General features: G+C 42.4%; 1 protein-coding gene across 1 annotated transcript in view; it reads right to left on the bottom strand.

Moving 5' to 3' along the window:
- ASTN2 (astrotactin 2) overlaps positions 1–22,700 on the bottom strand; it is a 715,352-nt gene that overhangs the window by 643,324 nt on the left and 49,328 nt on the right. The window contains exons 2-3 of the mRNA XM_053473898.1: positions 11,676–11,863; positions 10,221–10,578 (exon numbers count right to left, since the gene is read on the bottom strand). Of these exons, the coding sequence (XP_053329873.1) occupies positions 10,221–10,578; positions 11,676–11,863 (546 nt within the window). The remainder of the gene's footprint in view (positions 1–10,220; positions 10,579–11,675; positions 11,864–22,700) is intronic.

Here is a 22,700-nt window from a genome sequence, read left to right as displayed (position 1 = left end):
AAGACTCTACGCTTAACAGGTGGAGAAGCCTCGCAACTCACCTGATTTTCCAGGTAAGCTTGACCGAAGTCTGTCGAAACAGCAATGGCGGCGGGGCCCTTGGAGGCGCAGATGTGGAGAGTCGCCTGGGACAGACAGGCTCTCCCACTCACCGGACCCCCGTCTTATCGGAGCGCCGATCCTCCGATCCTGCTCTCATGGCGTGCACGTCGCCTTTTGGGTCATAAAATCTTCGGACCCTGAGCTCTCCATTGGTACCCAGGGAACGGTTTCATTGCACCCTGAAGCAACTTCTCCGGAAGTTCGCCGTCACCCATAAGGACTGGGAATGCCACTTGCCTCACCTCCTCTTCACCTATCGAGAAGTTCCTCAAGAGGCCATTGAGGGGGTTTCTCCCCCTTGGACCTGCTGACGGAACACTGGACGGGAGCCCTAGCTACGGAGGACCCTTCCGTGGTAGCTTATGTGTTCGGGTTCAGAGACAGGCTCCAGAAGTTAACGGATCTGGTGCGCGCTAACTTTCAAAACGCTCAACGTAGGCAGAAGAGGTGGTATGACTGATCAGCTAGGGATTGTGTCGTTCAAGTGGGACAGAATGTGCTGGCTCTTAAGCCAGTCAAGCAGAGCAAGCTGCAGGCAGCTTGGCAGGGGCCGTACCAGGTAGTAGAACAGCTCTGTGACACCACCTACATAGTGGCCTGCTGTTCGGATGAAAGGATCCACAGAACTTTTCATGTGAACATGCTGAAATCCTGCTTAGAGAGGGAAGAAGCCGCACCACGATGTGTGCCCCAGGGGTAGGAGACTGGGAGAGTCTTCCCTTACTAACACAGCCTGGGGAGGCAAGGTCCGAGGTAGGGATAGCAGGGGTCAGGATTAGTGCAGAACTTGACCCATAGTCTCAGGAACAGGTCCAGCAGGTGCTTCCTGAGCACCAGGCCATGTTCCCTTCTGCAGGGTACTATCAGACGTTTGTTACCAACTACAATACCATCGCTAAGTCCCTGACTGACTTGACCCGCAAACATCTTCCACGACAAGTCTTGTGGTCTCCTGAGTGCAAGGTGACGTTCCAACAACTTAAGCAGGCATTAATCCAAGCTCCAGTCCTAGCCACTGCTGACCAAAATAAAAATTTTATCGTCCTCCATGGTTGGGTTGGGAGCAGTACTGAGCCAGATCGGCGAGGATGGCAGTGAACATCAGGTGACCTACCTCAGTCATAAACTACTACCCTGAGAAGTGGGCTGCACTGTCGTCGAGAAAGAATGTCTGGCTTTGGTATGGGACCTCCGGAAGCTTCACGAGGGACAAGTCTAGGGATGCATCAGTAAGTCGGGGGGGATTCAGGGGGGTATAAAGCATCAGGGTGTCACGACCCAGGTAAGCAGGTCGGGTAGGAGCCCAGTAGCAGGGGATACAAGGGGTTCCGTTTGTACCCCGCGATGCATGACGGTAAGTGGGATGGTACGGACAGGCGAAATGAAACAGCACAAACAGAATACTTGGAAAGGTACTGTATTGATGAAGGTGATAGGACCAGCAAGTAAAGGCAGTAAGTCTCTAGGCAGGATGCCCACTGGCAGGGCTGACGGATATGGAGGCCCACTGGATGGGCTGACGGCAGGAAGCCCACTGGCAGGGCTGACGGATGCGGAGGCCCACTGGCAGGGCAGACGGGTACGGAGGCCCACTGGCCGGGCTGACGGGTACGGAGGCCAGGATTCTTATATATGAAGCTTGCCTTTTTTCTAATTTATGCTACATGATATATCTCTGGACGGGCTGACTGCGGCCCGTACCAGGCTTCAACTTTAATAACTATCTGACAATCCACCTTGAGGGTTCAAGTTTTATTATCTGGGGTCCTTTTTTTAGTGGGGGATGGGATACACGTGTTGATGGCACGGCTACTTCACTGACTTGAACTTCTTGGATTTTATGTATGAAGCTCGCCTTATCTCTGCTATTTCTAGTCTGCATTACGCTACACATTAATGATTCTGGTCACGCCTCATTTGGCCCCATGTGCTTGCTTGAACTTTGCCTGATTACGTTAGAAGCTCCCTGTGGGTTCATTTATTTTTTCTTTTATTTATTTACTCTTTGGGTGGGGGTCAGCGGGGGACAGTTTGCATATGGATGCTTTTGGACCTCTCCTGGCTTGAACTTCTGGGCTGATGTGCATGAAGCTCGCCATTTGAGATTGTCTTTTCGCTATATAAAAAAAAGTGTAGAGAGCTACTTTTGAGGATTGTTAATGTTTTATATTTTTGCTTCTGGTATCTGTTTTACTGAGTCTGTATCTGCGCTATACTTCTACAACCGCCACTTTCATCTCTGTTATCTCAATTAAACTCTTTAATTGTACGTGCCAGTAATGGATTCGAGGTACACCCCTAAACCCTTTAGCTGCCCTCCTTGGTGGCCTATTCTTCTCTCATTAACCTCCCCCTCTTTTTTTTTCATGTTTCCAAGGGGGGTGACCTGTCCCTTCTAGATCCCATGGAGAAATACATGAATACCCTGCTAAAATCCTCTACCAGGCATGGGAAAACATGAGAAAAAAAACTGCATGGAACCACTAAATCTGGAGGATGAAGCGCCAATAGCTCTGCTTACGGTACAAGACATAGTCAATATTATTTATCCGCTCTTGGACACAAAACTTGACAAACTGACGATCTCCACAGACAATACGCTGGCTGAACTTACCTCACATAGTCATAGGATTGGGGAGCTGGAATCACGGGTCTCAGATCTCGAGGACAAACACACTACCTTAATAACGGCAATTCAAGCTTAAGCAGCTACTATTCTTCAGTTACAAGACCGTCTTCAGGATTTGGAAAATCGCAGCCGGCGCAACAATATCAGGCTGATTGGGCTTCCAGAATCTGAGAGGGCCTCCTCTTTTCTGGCATTGTCAGTGACTGGCTACCGAAAGCATTAGGGCTCGAGCCCCCCCAAGATAAGGTAATTGTGGAAAGAGTGCACCGGAAACGCCTTTCTTTTCGACTTCCCAGAAGACACCAGACACTTTGCTGCAAATCTTGATACAGTGGCAGAGATGTGGGCATCACAGGAAGGCATTGGGTCCCCCTCTTGCTTCTTCCCCTCATCGCCCTTCTCCCTCTACTTCTTCCAAATAAGAAGAATTGGGGTTGGGGGCTTGTAGTTGTTGCTTGGCTTGGTTCTCAGCCATCCACAGTTTCTCCATCTTCATGTTACCTCTCTCCTCAAAGTACCCAGGTACTTCTAGCCCACCGGTGTCATCATATATGGTAATGTGTGCCCCTGCAGCGTACTTTTTTAAGCCACAAAACTAAAATAATAGTGCAGCAATAAAAATAGTGCTGTGTTTAAGTGTCAATAGTTGAACTCAAAGTATATCTGTGATTTCCAGGCTTATCTCAATTCAGAGGCCCCTCCCCACAATCGCTGGTTTACAATCTCTGCTGCCAGAGGCAGCTTCAGGTACAGGGAGAAAGGTTTCTTTGGTCTCCACAAGAGCGTTTGTGCAGTGTTATCAATATTGTGATAGAGTTTGCTCGCCTGCAGAATAATCCTGTGGGTGCACCCCTGACATGGTGTATCAAACTGGTCAGGAATCAGGAGGAACAACAAATATAGCTCTAAACGGCACAATAACTGAGCACTGAATGATTCTCAGTGCTCATTTTTAAATCTACTACCAGAGGTCGCCCTACCCCCTGTACGTGGTGACGGTGGTGCGCGTTCCCCGCCTTCTCCATTCAGGAGTGAATAAGGAGAGGTGGAGGCTTGCGTGCGTGCTCTTTGAGACCGTCAGTGTGGCAGGAGCGGTGATGGCGGTGAGAGCAGTGGCGTGGGAGCTGGTACCCCAAGTCAGCGGGTACTCAGGTGAGTGACTGCGCTGGGGGGTTCTCCATGGACCCTGACAAAGACCCACGCCGATGCCTGAACAACAGCAAACAAGTTCCTATGTAAAAGAGGCAGCCTGTGTCTAAGGGGCCGCACCTGTCTAAAGAGGTACACGCCACCAGAGATCTAGAGAAAGAACAGAATTCTAGGATGTAGTAACAAGCATGAATGAAAAGAGAAGTGTAGGTCCATGGAATGAGGGAGGTCAGGATGATCAGTAGGAACAGGTAGTGGACAGGGAAGGCCTGCAGGCTTGATATGGGGAGTTTTGGTTCAAGCACATAGACATTCCACTGCATAGACATATAGACACCGCAAGTAAACCCTATTTGCATATGTTCCTCTGTTTGATGCACAGAAGACAGGATCACCGCAGATTTTGAAGGGCCCATAAGATGATAGGGTGTAGGTGTGGCTGTTCGCTCAAACCTTCTGATTTTTCTGGTTACCCACATGTGCCAATTCATCTTTAAGAAATTCAGAAAATCCAAGTAGGAATTGGTCTTGGAGTGTAGGTTCATTCCATGTACTTTCAACTGCCAGAACACGGAACTCTGCAATATAGTCCTCCACTATCCTTCCTTGTCCGATAGATCGCAATGCTGTTTGTGCATAGGTGACACGGAGACGATCATGAAAGTGTCCAACGCCTGATCTTTACAAAAGTCTGTGGCATAGGTCTTAGGCTGGTCCCAATAACTTAGAGGATCGGTGGTAGGATGTAGTGGCAGTTATTCAAGGTAGGTCCAAAGTGGCAGTGCATTCTATTACACATCCCCAAATTTTTTTTAAATTTAATATGGCAAGCCGGATCGGCCGTTTAGGCAGGTGGTGGAAGTCCTGTAGCCATTCAGGGATATATATATATATAGAGAGAGAGAGAGATAAGTGGGTTGTTGTTCTTTGGGGGAGGGGTGTATTTGTGTTGTTACTGTTATGCCTACCTTCTCTAGAAACAAAAAGTTGTGAGAAAACCAGTGTCAATAAAGTGTCCAAGAAAAAATAACGAAAGATACTTTCCTTTCTTTAAAACCGGATACACAGCTGCAACCCGTAATAACACTCTCCCGGTGTTAGAAAAGATAATTTTGGTCCACTAGGGGGCGCTTGTGTTTTTGGTCGGTTTTTCAATTTGAAATACAAACAAACAAAATACTTATAATAGTGTAGTATGTCAAAAAAGCCTCTCAGTATAAAAAGTGGTGTGTATGCACTCACACTTTAAATGAGATGATCAAGCCTTGTGTATAACCACCGCGTTCCGTATAAGAAGCATATGTGGAAAAAACAAAGATATAAAGAACACAATGGTGTGGTATTTTCAGCAGGGTCTGGCACGCCAGAACGGATTTGCACTTACAGTCAGCCACCGATGTGTCAGGCGTGTAGGGGTTTGGTGTCCTCAATCCTTCCCGGTCACGTGCTTGTGTATGGGAGTAGTATATACATTGATCCACCACGAGGAGATATATATATATATAAAGAATGAATTTATTCTGGGCATATGCCCAATGTGATAAAATACACTAAATGTATAGGCTAAGCCTATACCGTTCTTTTAAAAGTTTAAAACAATAAAAAATAAAGTAAAAGGTAGTGAAAGTCCAAAAATATAGGGACGGGAGCTCGATCCGTCCGTTCCTCTACGCGTTTCGCCTCAAATGCGGCTTCCTCAGGAGTATTCTTCGTGTTGTTTCGTTGATGTTTTTATGTATAAGGGGAGCGCCATCTTTGGTTCCTGACGCCTGCGTGCGTCTGACGTCAGCGTGAACCCTCCTCTTTGCGTCCCTCTTTGTTGTATGGAGTATCGTTTGTTCGGTTCCGCCTCCTCCATCTAGTGCAATCTCCTCCATTCGTTTGATATCGCGTGGATTAAGGGTAAGTATCCGATTTTACAAGTGGAGAGAGAGAGGTTGTTAACCGAAGAACATACATGACAACATTTCTTTCCTAATCAAACAGAGATCGGACAATTTATTAATTCTATTTCTATATATTTTTTCTTTTTTTTGTAGGTACGTTTCCCGTTTGGAGGATGATTTTTATTTTCATTAGGGGAAGGCTATTCCCGAAGACCCAGAATGGGGTATATATATCTTAAGTTTGTAAATATAATTGAACCGGGGTATTTTATGAGAGGGTCATGAATCAACCGGATCTGGGAAATGAGTAAATTTTAGCAAATACGCTGTGGTCAGTAAGATATCCCTGTGAAACTTTTATGTGGAAATAAAATCAAGGTTTAAAAATAAAGAATAGTAAATAATAAAAAATGTTTCTGGTGTCTATTTCATTCAAGTGTATGTATTGGTATATATATCTGCTCTATATATTTTAAGGTAATGTACATATAATACACTGATATCTATAAATGAAGGAGAACATGAGAAAACAAACAAATATTTTTTTTTAATTGATGATCATGCAAGGATATGTGTGTATTGAATCCTCAATTAGACTCATATTGATCTGTTTGTTAATTTATATATGTGCTAGGATGTCCAATTCCATGTTCAGACCTCCTTTCTTAAAAGTTTTTAATTTAAAAATCCACTCAGTTTCTCGTTTTGATAAATTTTCTATTGTGTTGCCACCTCTCCAATTCGGGGGGACCCAGTCTATACCCATAATTTTAAGATTTTCTATTGAAAATTTTGAGCATGTATTACAGTGTCTTGGGACACTGTGTTTAATGTTCTTATTCCTTATATTGCCTATGTGCTCTAGAATCCTTTCTTTTAGGGGTCTGGATGTCCTCCCTACATATTGGATCCCACACCCGCATTCTAATAGGTAAACTACATTTTTTGTCGTGCAGTTTATAAAATGTTTGATTGCATATGTTTGACCTGTGATGGAACCTATAAAATGTTCTGTTTTCCTGGGTAAAAAAGTGCACATTCTACAGTGGCCACATTTGTGGAAGCCCTTGGGTTTGTCACCTAGAAAGGAATGTGGATTTTTCTTAGTGTCTTTTTTGGGTAAAGTGCTTGGGGCTAGTATAGTTTTTAGTGATCCTGTTTTCTTAAAAATGATTTGTGGTTTATCTGGCAATACCTTATTAAGAATATCATCATTTTTGAGTATATGCCAATGTTTTTCGAGTATTTTCTTGATCTTGTGTGCTTGGGTGTTGTACTGGGTAAAAAAGGAGAAACTGTAGTCCTTTGGTATTTTTATGTCAGTTTTTTTCCTCGTTAATAATTGAAGTCTATCCGTATTGACCACTTGTTGCAGGCTGCTGTCTAACCTCGCAATTGGGTACTTTTTTTCAATAAATTTTTGTTTTATTTCCTCAGCTTTTTTTACCCAGGAAAACAGAACATTTTATAGGTTCCATCACAGGTCAAACATATGCAATCAAACATTTTATAAACTGCACGACAAAAAATGTAGTTTACCTATTAGAATGCGGGTGTGGGATCCAATATGTAGGGAGGACATCCAGACCCCTAAAAGAAAGGATTCTAGAGCACATAGGCAATATAAGGAATAAGAACATTAAACACAGTGTCCCAAGACACTGTAATACATGCTCAAAATTTTCAATAGAAAATCTTAAAATTATGGGTATAGACTGGGTCCCCCCGAATTGGAGAGGTGGCAACACAATAGAAAATTTATCAAAACGAGAAACTGAGTGGATTTTTAAATTAAAAACTTTTAAGAAAGGAGGTCTGAACATGGAATTGGACATCCTAGCACATATATAAATTAACAAACAGATCAATATGAGTCTAATTGAGGATTCAATACACACATATCCTTGCATGATCATCAATTAAAAAAAATATTTGTTTGTTTTCTCATGTTCTCCTTCATTTATAGATATCAGTGTATTATATGTACATTACCTTAAAATATATAGAGCAGATATATATACCAATACATACACTTGAATGAAATAGACACCAGAAACATTTTTTATTATTTACTATTCTTTATTTTTAAACCTTGATTTTATTTCCACATAAAAGTTTCACAGGGATATCTTACTGACCACAGCGTATTTGCTAAAATTTACTCATTTCCCAGATCCGGTTGATTCATGACCCTCTCATAAAATACCCCGGTTCAATTATATTTACAAACTTAAGATATATATACCCCATTCTGGGTCTTCGGGAATAGCCTTCCCCTAATGAAAATAAAAATCATCCTCCAAACGGGAAACGTACCTACAAAAAAAAGAAAAAATATATAGAAATAGAATTAATAAATTGTCCGATCTCTGTTTGATTAGGAAAGAAATGTTGTCATGTATGTTCTTCGGTTAACAACCTCTCTCTCTCCACTTGTAAAATCGGATACTTACCCTTAATCCACGCGATATCAAACGAATGGAGGAGATTGCACTAGATGGAGGAGGCGGAACCGAACAAACGATACTCCATACAACAAAGAGGGACGCAAAGAGGAGGGTTCACGCTGACGTCAGACGCACGCAGGCGTCAGGAACCAAAGATGGCGCTCCCCTTATACATAAAAACATCAACGAAACAACACGAAGAATACTCCTGAGGAAGCCGCATTTGAGGCGAAACGCGTAGAGGAACGGACGGATCGAGCTCCCGTCCCTATATTTTTGGACTTTCACTACCTTTTACTTTATTTTTTATTGTTTTAAACTTTTAAAAGAACGGTATAGGCTTAGCCTATACATTTAGTGTATTTTATCACATTGGGCATATGCCCAGAATAAATTCATTCTTTATATATATATATATCTCCTCGTGGTGGATCAATGTATATACTACTCCCATACACAAGCACGTGACCGGGAAGGATTGAGGACACCAAACCCCTACACGCCTGACACATCGGTGGCTGACTGTAAGTGCAAATCCGTTCTGGCGTGCCAGACCCTGCTGAAAATACCACACCATTGTGTTCTTTATATCTTTGTTTTTTCCACATATGCTTCTTATACGGAACGCGGTGGTTATACACAAGGCTTGATCATCTCATTTAAAGTGTGAGTGCATACACACCACTTTTTATACTGAGAGGCTTTTTTGACATACTACACTATTATAAGTATTTTGTTTGTTTGTATTTCAAATTGAAAAACCGACCAAAAACACAAGCGCCCCCTAGTGGACCAAAATGCCTACCTTCTCTGCCAGGCTCCCACGTCATCCAGTCACTGGTGGGCGGCTCCCTCAAGGTGCCACTCGCGCGTCCCCTCTGTGCACTCGGCGTGTCTGCGGCGATCGGGTGGTTACCAACAAACCATTACCGCTTGTGCCTGTGTGGCGCCTCCGCGTCGCTCGCGGAGGTCACACAGGCAGAGCTTGTTGTTTTGTGGCGCTGTTGCCATCGCGACAACGCCATTCGCTGGCGTCGGTCGCGATGACGTCATCGCGGGTCCATTGGCCCAGTTTCCTGTTTTCCTCGCCTCTAGCCTTATTTAAACCCCCTTGCCCTGTTCTATAGTGCCCGTGCAATGAGTCACAATTACTGTGCTCTGGGTGTGTGTTCTGTGTTTTTGTTCCTGTAACTTTGCTGCATGATTTCCGTGTACCAGACCTCGGCTATTGTTTCCTGATATCGCTCCTGTGTTGCCTGCCCCGACCTCGGCTTGTTAAGTTCTCATGCCTCTGGCCCTGATTTGTCCTACTGCCTCCGATATTGCTGTGCACCTGCGAGTACGCCACCGCTCCTGCATAGTGAGCCCATTATCCTGTATTGCCTGGGCTTGCATAACAGTTACCTAATAATAAATACCTGTGATGTTGTTTATTAATTATATTAATTTAGTGAAATAATACAGTTAACAGTGTCAAAAGCAGCAGAAAGGTCAAGTAGGATAAGCATAGAGTAGCGGCCCTTGGATTTAGCAACTTTACTAGCAACTACTCACTAGTAAGTACTCAACTACTAGGTCACTAGTAACTTTAGCAAGAGCGGAAGTAGGAGGCAAGGGATTAATACACATATAAAAATATGAATCAAGCATGCTGAGGGAAGGTACAGGGTACAGAAATAGAGGGGGTGATATGGAGGCAATATGGGTTGATAATGTTGCTTGGAAATTATGGTGAGGAGGAATATTATAATGATTGTGGGAGGTTTGAATATGGTGGTTGGGGGACATGACTTTTATGAATTATGATGTGTTAAGATTTGATCTTTTTGTTTTTGTAAACCAAAATAGTTGTTTTGTACTACTCGTAATATCCTGTGATGGTGTAATATAAATAAATAATAATAATGATACATAAAATAATGATAATACTTGAATGGAAAATTCATTATTCATTATTTTGTTTTGTTCACATAATGGAATTAGATAAAAGAAATTAACTGTACTCACCACGTTTCTGTTCCTCCATCTCTTCCTTATTTGCTTGACCCATATGACTCCTGTACTCTGCTGCACGGGCCCCTAATTCAGGACAGTAAGGTGAACTCTCATGTTCACAGTCACAGTCATCCAAAATAGGTGTCTCTTGTAAGGACATTCCCAAAACTGCATTGTGTGGTTGCAATCTTGAACCTCGAAAGTCGTGTGAATGATTTCCCAGTAGCACAGAAGGAATGTAGTGGATTTCATGAGTTGCCTCTGTACTAGCACTCTTCTGTGGAATCCCCCGCCGCTTGTAACAGTGACGCTGAGCATACAGGGCAACAGAAAAAACAAGCAATAGCAGAAGCATTGCAATCAGCCCGCCCTACAAAAAAAAAAAGTTTCTGCAATGTAAACACGAAGCAGACCTCACCCAAGTGGAGAAAAACTACTTCTTTAAATGCTATAATACTATAGTTGGGTTGACAGCTGTGGTATATTTTCATCTTGAACTCTTTATGTTGTTTTTTGACTGGACATCTAAAATAGCAGCAGAGAGGAATCAGAAACCAGTTGGGGATAGACACATATATACGTCAGGAACCAAGTCATGGAGCAAGAATCAGAATCAGACAAGCCTGGCCAGAAAATCCAAAATCAGGAACGTAGAACTGAATCAGGAACCAAATACAAGGTCTTGAGCAAAGCCGGGTCAAAGTCATCAAAACACTATAAAATTTATGAGAGTACAGTTAATGGGGTCTTTACGGTTAACTTAGGGGCAGTTATGGTTGATGGGGTCTTTAGGGTTAATTTAGGGGCAGTTATGGTTGATGGGGTCTTTAGGGTTCATTTAATACTGAGGACTGAGGGTTAATTTAATGAATTTAATAAAGTTCACTTAAGGTGCAGTTAGAGGTAAAGGGGCAAACTATGGGGAATCTAAATCCTGGGGCAGTGAAGATTAATCTTGTATTTATTTATAAAAGTATGATGTCAGTGAGATTCTCTGAATCATTCTCTGAACGATTCTCTTAATCATTCTCTGAAAGATTAGAATCTCTGAATGACTCTATGAATCTATGAGTCATTGTTCCTCTGTGAATTAATGTAACCTGATCCCAGAGTCTGTGTGCTGTGCAGATGACTCACTCCAGGATCAGGTTACAACTGCATGATTCACCGACAGAACTGTTACAAATGAATCGTTCAGTCTACTGAACCAATTCATTCAGATCACTGAAAAGAATCGGATCAAAAGAACGATTCGATCATGATCCGGACATCACTACAAAAAAATTAAACCAAAGATAAGAGAATACCATACACGTCTAAGACAGCTAAGAAATTTGCCATTTATTCATGTTGAGTTTACAACTTCTATAACAAAAAAAACACTTATCAATTTGTTAAAATAATTTTGATTTCAACCCATTATGTACAAAACATGCTTTATACTGTAAAAAGTTCTACTTAACTTACCATGATGGAGACACTAAGGACATGATACTGCTCATCTATTTCTTGCAAAGGGTCTTGTATGGTTGGGGGGATGCTTGTGGAGGTGTGGTCTACATTATGCAGGAAAACATGGAAGAAAAGGGTTCCATTTGCCAACCACTGCTGAGTCCAGTCCACAAGAGAAAGGTCTTCAACATTTCCAGAGATTTCTTAAATGGAAATATGCACAGAATCCCATATTGAGTAAAAGTTAAGTAGTAACTGTTCTGTAATAATACAATATGTAGACTGATATGAAATGCTCCAAAAGAGACAAAATGGTCTACTAGAACTTAAGACACACCAAATACATACATGCCTTTACTTTATTTAGCATTGTCCCTTTTATCTAAAATCCTTAATACTTTTTAACACCAATTGCAAGCCATAAAATGGTCTTCAATTGCTAACAGTTTGATTTTAACCCCTTCAGGACAAAGGCAATTTTACACATGTGGACAACAGCATTTTCAACATTTCTGCAACATTTCTGGGGCTTTCTTTTTAAACCATATTTATATACATTACCATTCAAATGTTTGGGGTCACAAATGTTCTTGTGACCCAAAACGCAGGCAAATAATGTCAAATAGATCAGAAATACAGAGTAGACACATTGTACTGTTTCACAGTATAAGAAATCTGTTCTTAGACACTTGCCGCTGCAGGAAATAATATACCTTTATGTTGGAGGTATGTAAACCCTCCTACGTTGCAGGCTTGGATGTCTAAAGTAGAAGAAATACAAATAATTGAGGATCTCTCCACTACCTTGATAAAAGCTCAGGGAAAAATATACAGCTATGTGGTTTTATCGGCTCTTATTCGTGGGTAGACACACTTCATAAATACCTTGGTCCTTCATCACCTGGGTTCGTTGGGGGATACTTGATTCTCTGCTTTGCTTTATTTACGATTGATGTTCACCGATGTATGCTAAACTATGCCGTGTTACATCTCTATACTCTACATCAGGCATGTCCAAAGATTGATACAGCCCCACAGCTAAGTTGCCCAAATATAGAATTTACAGCCCCCCAGTGAGTCCCCGAGCTCCAGTCAGAACTCCTGGGATCCCTCGTCGCAGGACTTGGTGTCATCAGCCGGCGCAGGGAGAAGGAAAGCCCAAATCTTGCAACGTCCGAGATCGCGAGATTTGGGCTTTCCTTCTCCCTGCGCCGGCACACACAGCCACAAGGGCATCTGATGAAGAAATTGTGTAGGGGAGGGTAAGATTTCAACCCTCGTCTACGGTCAAACATGAACCCTGTTTAAAGTTACTGTAGACGAGGGTTGAAATCTAACCCTCCCCTACAATTTCTTCATCAGATGGTCGCCCTTGTGGCTGTGTGTGCCGGCGCAGGGAGAAGGAAAGCCCAAATCTTGTGATCTCGGATGTCGCGAGATTTGGGCTTTCCTTCTCCCTGCGCCAGCACACATAGCCACAAGGGCGACCAACTGATGTGTTACTATTGCACAGCTTGCTATTGTCTGCCTGTGTTATGGTATAAAGCAGTATCCTATCTTTGCTGTTCCACCCTCTGCTCCTTGTACTCTCTACATAACTTCTCCCCTTCTGGCCAATTTTTATAATGGCAACTACAAATAAGAAACGAAAAGTTGACCGTGAGGGACGCCGCTTCCAGGACAGGTGGAAAGTGGAATATTTTTTCACTGAAATACGGAATCACTGTGTTTGTCTGATATGCCAAGAGACTGTGGCTATTTATAAGGAATTTAATGTCAAGAGACACTACAAGTCGAGACATAGCACATACAACAGGCTGCAACCGCGGTGAAAAGTTGAAGCAACTTTAAGCTGTTTTAATGTCACAACAGCGATTTTTTACAAGAACCCGTGAGTCAAATGAAAATGCCACAAGGGCTAGCTATGAGGTGGCAACGTTAATTGCTAAAAATTGCAAATCATTTGCTGAGGGTGACTTTATCAAAGAATGCGTTATGAAAATGGTGCAGAATATCTGTCCCGAGAAGAAGCAAGAGTTTTCCAACATTTGCCTGGCTCGTAACACTGTAGCACGGAGAATTGAAGAAATTTCATCAGATATTAAGAGGCAGTTAATGTCAAAAGAGTTGATTTTGACTTCTTTTCAATAGCCTGTGATGAAAGCACGGACCTCTCTGACACAGCTCAGTTGCTGATTTTTCTGAGAGGGGTGGACGATGAAATGAATGTGACTGAAGAGCTACTTGACCTCCAGAGCCTTAAGGACCAAACAAGAGGAAAAGATTTATTTGTTTCTGTTAGTTCTGCCATAGATGACATGAAACTGCCTTGGAACAAAATTACTGGGATTACTACTGATGGGGCACCTGCCATGGCTGGTGAACAAAGTGGATTATCAACCCTAATCTGTAACAAGGTGATCGAAGAAGGAGGCAAAGCTATTAAACTTCATTGCATCATTCATCAACAAGTTCTCTGTGCTAAACATCTCAAATATGATCATGTTATGAAACCGGTGCTGAAGACCATTCATTTTATTCGCTCTAAAGCCCTGTGCCACCGCCAGTTTAAACAGTTTCTACTGGATATCCAGGCTCAATACGAAGATGTTTTATATCATAACGAAGTAAAAGATGGCTCAGTCGGGGGTCTGCACTGCAGCGTTTCTACTCTCTCAGAAAGGAAATTGGAGAATTCTTGGAAACAAAGGGACAACCAATGTGAGGACTATCTGATCCTATTTGGCTGGCTGATTTGGGGTTTCTAGTCGACATAACAAAGCATCTGAATGTACTGAACACGAGTCTTCAGGGCAAAGATGCAGCGGTTCATCAGCTTTATTCACACCTCAAAGCCTTTGGAACAAAGCTGCAACTTTTCCTAAGGCATTTATCACAAACACACCCCAATACCATTCATTTTTCAGCGTTGCAGGAAATAATTAACAGTTTTCCACAGGATGATATCAGTGAGCAAACGAGCAGGTATGCAGCAGACATCACATCTCTGGCTGGGGAGTTTCAACGGCGCTTTCAAGATTTTGCAGCTATTGAAAAGGAGATCATCCTTTTCTCCTCTCCATTCTCTGTTGACCCCGACGATGCTCCAGATCAGCTGCAGCTCGAGCTCATTGAGATGCATTGTGACAGCGAGTTACGCAGTTGTCACCAACAGCTCTCTCTTGTGAACTTTTACCGCCAACTGGATAAGAGCCGGTTTCAAGAGATTCGAACATTGGCTAAGAAAATGCTGAGCTTGTTTGGCTCAACATATTTGTGTGAGAAGACATTCTCTGTTATGAAATTTAACAAGAACCACGTGAGCACAAGACTAAGTGACTCTTACCTGCGTGACGTTTTGCGCGTCAAAACCACGGCCTTTGAACCAGACCTAGTCTATGTGCTGCATTTCACATTTTTTTAACTTAAAAGTTGACAGACAACCTTTATTACTTTGTGTAATGTACTTTACAATGTTCCTGACATATTTCAGCCTCCTGTTTTTTTGATATTAAAGGCAGAGTGATTTAACACCTGTTTAGATTTGTCGTCCAAGTCACAAAATGAAAAGTATGCCGTTTACAATAAACTTTGCATAAAATAGTTAATTTGCATTTAATTTTAATGGTTCAAAAATTGTCAGGCAAAATGGTCGGCCCTCGCACATGTTCACTTCATCAAATCTGGCACTCTTCGAAAAAAGTTTGGACATGCCTGCTCTACATCATCATGTGTATGGTTATTGTATGCTAAAACCCTTTGATATTGCTTTTCAATTATTGATAAATGAGCTTTACTGAATGTGATACTCCCCCCTTCCCTTCTTCTCTTCTGTACCCTCTCTACCGCCCACTACAAAATTAAAACCAAATAAACATTTGATTTTGAAAAAAAAGGTAAAAAAACAATAGTGCAGAATGTTCACAAACAATAATATGTTGATAATGTGATGTAAGTTGCATTCACAATAGTGCTGAAAGTTTTTCGTGTGCTTCTCAATTTCTTTTCATGTTAGGGTAATACATAGCTGAAGAACAAAAGACACAACTAATAGTGTGATACTGTTGATAAACCTTATAAAATAGATAGTAAATGATTGCACTCACAGGATCAAATGCACATCAAATTTTGTGCATAATACGCTTGAATATGGTGGGCCTTGGAGTTATACTTTGTCATGAAGGAAAACTGAAATCTTTATTGTTCTTTTGGTTTTTAGGTTTATCTTTCAATAAGTGGGATCTATCCATTTGTTCAACTTTCAGTTGGCTCGTATCTAGTAACTCTACTGGATAGCGTTTCTCTTTGAATTTGTTTTTTGATTTCCGTGGTGTGTTTGAGAAAATCCTCATCTTGTGAACAAATTCCTTATTATTCTCATCATCTGCCCCGTTGGAATGTTGTCTAACCATGTTGGGTGATGACAACTTGTGTAGTCTATAAAACCATTGGCATCTGTGGGTTTTGTGTAATTTCTGGAGTAGATTTTATTGTCTTCTGTAAATAATTCCACATCAAGGAATTCTATATTATCATGTTGTATATTTGAAGTAGAGCTGAAACAACGAATCGATAAAATCGATAATAATCGATAACGGAAATCATCGATAACGATTTCCGTTATCGATTAATCGAGTGATCAATTCGTTGTTGGAGCACTCGGCTCCTTTTACTTACCTCCGCGAGCGTTCCCCGCTTCTGCTACACGCTCTGCAGTCTCCGCCTTCTTCAAGCTACGTGACGGATGTGACGCGTTCCGGAGGTAAGTATTCTTCTGTCTATGTGCACGGATCGCACAGAGCCACTCGCACAGAGCGAATCGGTTCGCTCTGTGCGAGTGGCTCCATTCGCACAGAGCGGTTCGCTCTGTGCGAGTGGCTCCATTCGCACAGAGCGGTTCGCTCTGTGCGAGTGGCTCCATTCGCACAGAGCGGTTCGCTCTGTGCGAGTGGCTCCATTCGCACAGAGCGGTTCGTGAGTGTGGGTGCAGGGCAGAGTGGGGGTGGGGGTGCAGGGCAGAGTGGGGGTGGGGGTGCAGGGCAGAGTGGGGGTGGGGGGTGCAGGGCAGGAGACTGGGTGCAGGGCAGAGTGGGGGTGGGGATGCAGGGTGTGAGTGTGGGTGCAGAGCAGAGTGGGAGACTGGGTGCAGGGCAGAGTGGGGGTGGGGATGCAGGGCAGGGTGTGAGTGTGGGTGCAGGGCAGAGTGGGTGCAGGGCAGAGTGTGAGTGTGGGGGCAGGGCAGAATGTGGGGGCAGGGCTGGGTGCAGGGCAGAGTTAGAGACTGGGTGCAGGGGCACAGTGCAAAGTGCTGGGTGCAAAGTGCCAGTGCTGGGTGCAAAGTGCCAGGGCTGGGTGCAAAGTGCTGGGTGCAAAGTGCCAGGGCTGGGTGCAAAGTGCAAAGTGCTGGTGCAAAGTGCTGAATGCTGGGTGCAAAGTGCTGGATGCAAAGTGCCAGGGCTGGGGCAAAGTGCTGGGTGCAAAGTGCTGGGTGCAAAGTGCCAGGGCTGGGTGCAAAGTGCTGGGTGCAAAGTGCTGGGTGCAAAGTGCAAAGTGCTGGGGCAAAGTTTCTTGAACAGTAATAGTCCACCTCTTTTCAGAATGTTTGGGGTTATTTTGTTTCATAAATATTGTGTTTGGGTTCTTGTACTTTGAAAATATTGTTTTTTATTACATCATAACAAAATAAGAATGTTAATGTAAATTTTAAGTTGTTTTTTAACATCCAGTTCATTAAATTCTTTTAAATAAACGAAAAATTTGCATATTGTTTTTTTTTATCCGATTAATCGATTAATCGAAAAAATAATCGGCCGATTAATCGATTATTAAAATAATCGTTAGTTGCAGCCCTAATTTGAAGTAAAATTTAAATTGTATTGGTTCTTGTTAATATACTCTATGAATGAATGTAATTTGTCCTGTGTTCCCTTCCATATAATGAGAACATCATCGATGTACCTTTTCCATAGTAACAGGTCCGCATCGAATGGGTTGTTCTGCCATATATATTCTGTTTCCCATTCTGCGACAAAAAGATTGACATAACTCGTCGCAAACCTGGTACCCATGGCTGTACCACATAACTGAAGGTAAAAATTGTGTTTGAATGAAAAATAATTGTATTTTAACCCCTTAACGACAATCCACGTACATGTACGGGGTTGCCGTGCAACGGGTTAACGACAATGCCCGTACATGTACGGGCTGCCGTTAAATAGCTGCATCGCCGCGATCGGCGGCTTTGCAGCATCCACGGAAGCCTCCCAAGTGAGGCTGACCGTGGATCCGGGAAGGGCAGCCCTTGGCAGCCCTCCCCGGAAGAAAAATGGCCGCCGCTGCACCGATCATGAAAGATCGCGGCGGCGCCCGGCTAAAACAGCTTAGGAAGCGATCTGAATCGCTTCCTAAGCATAAATGGTGTTACTGACATGCCTCGATATCGAGGCATGTCAGTAACACTACCCCCCTACCCCGATCACCTTGTGATTGCTCCGAAGAGCAACCACAAGTGCCATCCTGTAAATGACGTTGCCGTCATTCACAGGATGGCATCAACAATAGAAATGAGTTCATAGAGGGTCTATCCAGACCCTCTTGTGAACTCTCGAGCTCCTCCTGCAGGTTGAATGCAGGTACTGCATCCAACCATGCAAGGTCAATGGAGCCCAGCTCACTAATGAGTGATTAGTAAGAAAAAAAAAAAAATTAAAAAAAATTTAAATAAAAAATGTTTAAAAAAATAAAAATAATATGGTAACATATAAAAATCCCCACTGTCACCAAAAAAAAAAAAAAAAAAAATTAATAAGCAAGTCCTAAAATTCTTTATCTTTACAAAAATTCCAGCATGGAAAGAGTTAAAATATTGGCATTACAAATGCCCATAGGGTATCTCGTATTAAAAAATGCATGAGTGGATGGGATAAATTGAATTGGCCGGGTTCAAAGGTGTCCCAAATATGGGACATGGGGGCAGTAGGATCAGATGTCTAAATGGCCAAAAAATACACACCTCACAAAGGCGGCCTTTTACCTCCCAAATAACCCAACAAACCCATGCATGTGGGGTATCACTGCGCTCAGGAGATGTTACTGAACACATATTGGGGTGTTGTTTAACAGGGACATATACCAGGAGCGATAAATTTATACCTGAAGTACAACGTGTGTGAAAAAAATACAAAAAAATTTACTACCATAAAGTTTCACAAAGGCTGGTGGTAAAATTAGTGCATGGAAAGGGTTAAATTACCAGCATGTGAAATACCTTGGGGTGTCTAGTTTTTAAAAATATATGACTTGATGGGGTAAATTGCATTGGCCGGCTTCAAAGATACCCGAAATGGCACATGGGGGGAAGAATTACCAGATTTGGAAAAAAAGGTTTTGAAATAGCAAAACGCTACCTGTACTTATTGCCCCATAACGTGCAGAAAAAAGCAAAAAAACATAAAAACATTGGGTATTTCTAAACTCAGGACAAATAGTAGAATCTATTTAGCAGGTTTTTTCATTCGTTTTTGCAGATGAGTAAAAGTTTTTTGTTTAAAAAGTGAGAAAAAGTAATTTTTTAACAAAAAATCCCCATATTTTATCATTTTTTTTTATAGTAAATTAGATGATATGAAAAAAATAATGGTATCTAAAGAAAGCCCTGTTTGTCCTGAAAAAAACAATATATAATATGTGTGGGAGCATGAAATGAGAAAGAAGAAAATCACAGCTAAACAGGAACACCGAAAAATGTTAAAATAGCCATTGTCCCACAATATACTACGAGTAAAAACCCCTATTGTCCTTAAGGGGTTAAAATGAAATCAATGCACTCCAAAATAAAATCCTTTTTGTACTGTAGTAATCTCTATATGTTCCATAAGTGTTTTATTAATCGCTTTGATTCCTTGATCATGTCTTATTACCGTATAGAGGGAAGACACATATACTGTGGCCCACAGCCAACCTTGAGACCACTCTATAGAATCTAATAAGTTAAGTAGATGTGTGGTGTCTTTGATGTACGCAGGGATCTTAGATACACATTTTTGTAAGAAGCAGTCCACATATTCAGATGTGTTACATATCAGTTCTTTCACAATTAATTTCATAAGGTTGAAAGAGCATTCATCCAATGTGTTCTTCCAATCCTGCATAAACGTAGGGTCATCAGACCCAAACGCCGGGGCACATGGGGCAGAATATTTTTCATTATGGCGAAATGAAAGAGTCAAAAGGTTGAACAACATTTTTTCACAAGAACCTTTGAACTACGAACCCACCTCGGGTATGTTCATTAACCCCTTTGTGACAAAGGCTGATTTTACTTTTTGTACCCTTCGTGACAATGGCCGTTTAAACATTTCTGGGCTGCTCGTGTTTAGCTGTAATTTTCTTCTTTACTGAACCCACACAAGTTATATATTGTTTTTTTTCAGGACAAGAAGGGCTTTCTTTAGATGACATTGTTTTGATTGTATCATATTATTTACTATGAAAAAAAGTTTTTCTAACTTTTAGTTGAAAAATCTTTTACTCATCTATAAAAGGTAATGAAAAAACCTGCTAAATAGATTCTACTATTTGTCCTGAGTTTAGAAATACCCAATGTTTTTATGTTTTTTTGCTTTCTTCTACACGTTATGGGGCAATAAGTACAGGTAGCGTTTTGCTATTTCAAAGCCATTTTTTCCAAATCTGGTAATTCTTCCCCCCATGTGCCATTTCGGGTATCTTTGAAGCCGGCCAATGCAATTTATCCCATCAAATCATATATTTTTGAAAACTAGACACCCCAGGGTATTTCAAATGCTACTATTTTAACTCTTTCCATGCACCATATCTACCACCAGTCTTTGTCAAACTTTGTGGTAGTCATTTTTTGCATTTGTTTTTTCACACACATTTTACTTCAGGTATGATTTAAGAGGTTCTGGTATATGTCACTGTCATACAACACCGCAATATGTGTTCAGCAACATCTCCTGAGTACAGCGATACCTCACATGAATGATTTTGCCTGGCTGTTTTGGGGGGAAAAGGGCCACATTTGGGGTATGCGCATTTTTCAACGTTGAACTTTGGCATTTGGGGATCCACTGCCCATGCCCTATTTCAGGGGCCAAATGCGGCCTGCGAAACCTCGAGGTGCAGCCCGCGTGAGATCGGCAGCCAGGATCACAAGAGCCCTGCTGCTTACTTGTGGGAGGGTCTATTCTCTGCTTCAGTCCTGCTTCCTCTGTGGGGAGAACGAGGGAGGCCGCGCCCCCTGCTGAAGTCTGTGAGCGGCATCGAGAGCTGTAGAGCAGCTAAGGGGATGGGGTAGGTTGTGTGAATGAGTATGTCTGATTGAGGGAATGAATCTGTGAATGAATGAATTTGTGTGTGTGTGATAGCATGGATGTGTAAGTGTTATGGAACTAGAATATATCAGCAAGAAACGCTTATTGCTTTAATGAATATAAGCTGGCCTCGACCAATAAAGGGTTACACCTCACGCAGATACGTGAGAGACGCAAGTAGCAGTGTATTCAGTTATCTATATTTTACTAACCGCAAGCGCCATCCTGGCTATATCTAGTTGCAGGAAAGTATCTAATATTTGCTTCTAACTGTTTTCTGCCTTTCTGCCTATTTCCGCATAGTTTCAGGATTAACCAATTAATAAGCTTTACGTAACCTGACGTCCCTCTTTCCGGACACTATATAATCTATAATATAAACAAAATAAAGCAGAGTGATTTTGGACCCTGACCCAGAGTGTGTCGTGTGTCTTATTTCTCTCTCCGTGCACGTACATTTATATTCACATAATTTGGAGCAGTTCAACAATTGAAGAAAGGCTTTATTGGAAAGCATCCAAAACAGTTGGCGCCCAACGTGGGGCTCGAGGAAGTCGTACCTGTCGGAGGTCCCTCCTGGGGAGAGTTCACGCCGTGAGCTGACGATTGGACCCTGGGACTGCAGCCCAGTTACAAGGTAAGATCGTTTCTTATCTACCTTGTGTGTCACTCGTTACTCACGTGTGTATTCGGAGGAGGGAACTCAGGTGGTTGACGCACCCTCGAGAGGCAATAAAAGAATCCCATGTAAATATACTGTCGTAGTCACTTGTTGAACTGTGGTGCCTCCCTTTTCTGGCAAACACACTGTAGTGGGAAGGAATCGGTAAAGTGTTACAAGTCTACACCTGATCAACCCAGTTGCTCTGATCCCAGACGGTGCCGTAAGACTAACACTATTTTGGACAGCCCAGTCGCCTGTCCCCAGTGCATAATATTACTACAGTGTGTGTGTGCCTCGCTCGTATCAGAAGATTTCGGACGGTTGCGGACAAGGTTACGATATCGTTGCGGAATGGGGAACGATGACAACGTTCCAAGTGGGTTCTGTACGCCCTCCCAATTAGTTGCCGACAGACGAAAGAAAAGATACATTAAGCAATTATCTAAGTTGGAAAAAGGATATAAAATACCCAAGAGGAGGAACCTTATCAATTTGCACCTGGCAAAACCTCCTAAATAAAAAAAGCACGAAAATTAGACGACGGATTGAAAGATACTGTTAAAATCTGGCTAGATTGTAGCAAAGAATTTAAATCGTTAGATGGCGAAGAAATGTATGATGAAAAGCACTCAAGATATCTGTGTAAAATTCCAATGTCTCATACGCCACCGCTCTATAATGGCGCCGAGTCGTTGGACAAGGGGTGGAGCTGCCCAGCCTGTAATGCAATGACGTCAGGAAGCCGTCGCTCTTGTCTGTACTGTGAGGCCCCCCGCCCCCTGTCTACTCCGGCTACTGTGTCATGTCTGACACAGACACCAGCGCCATCTTGTGACGCACTTCACCAACTGTCTTCAGTGGAAAATCCCCACCAATTGCCTGCCCCGCCTTCTATGTTATATCCGGTACAGGCATCGGCGCCATCTTTGTTAACTGACAACGCCCAAATTCTGGCCTACCTCCAGCTCCGTTATCTTCTATGTCTATTCCCACAGTGTCATTGTACCCAGTAGTTAATCCGGATGGCACATTTGTATTACC

Source organism: Spea bombifrons, chromosome 8 (assembly GCF_027358695.1).
Source record: "Spea bombifrons isolate aSpeBom1 chromosome 8, aSpeBom1.2.pri, whole genome shotgun sequence".
In the NCBI taxonomy this organism is placed as follows: Eukaryota; Metazoa; Chordata; class Amphibia; order Anura; family Pelobatidae; genus Spea; species Spea bombifrons.
The sequence above is the reverse complement of the archived record's forward strand: the minus strand, read 5'-3'. Positions and strand labels throughout refer to the sequence as shown.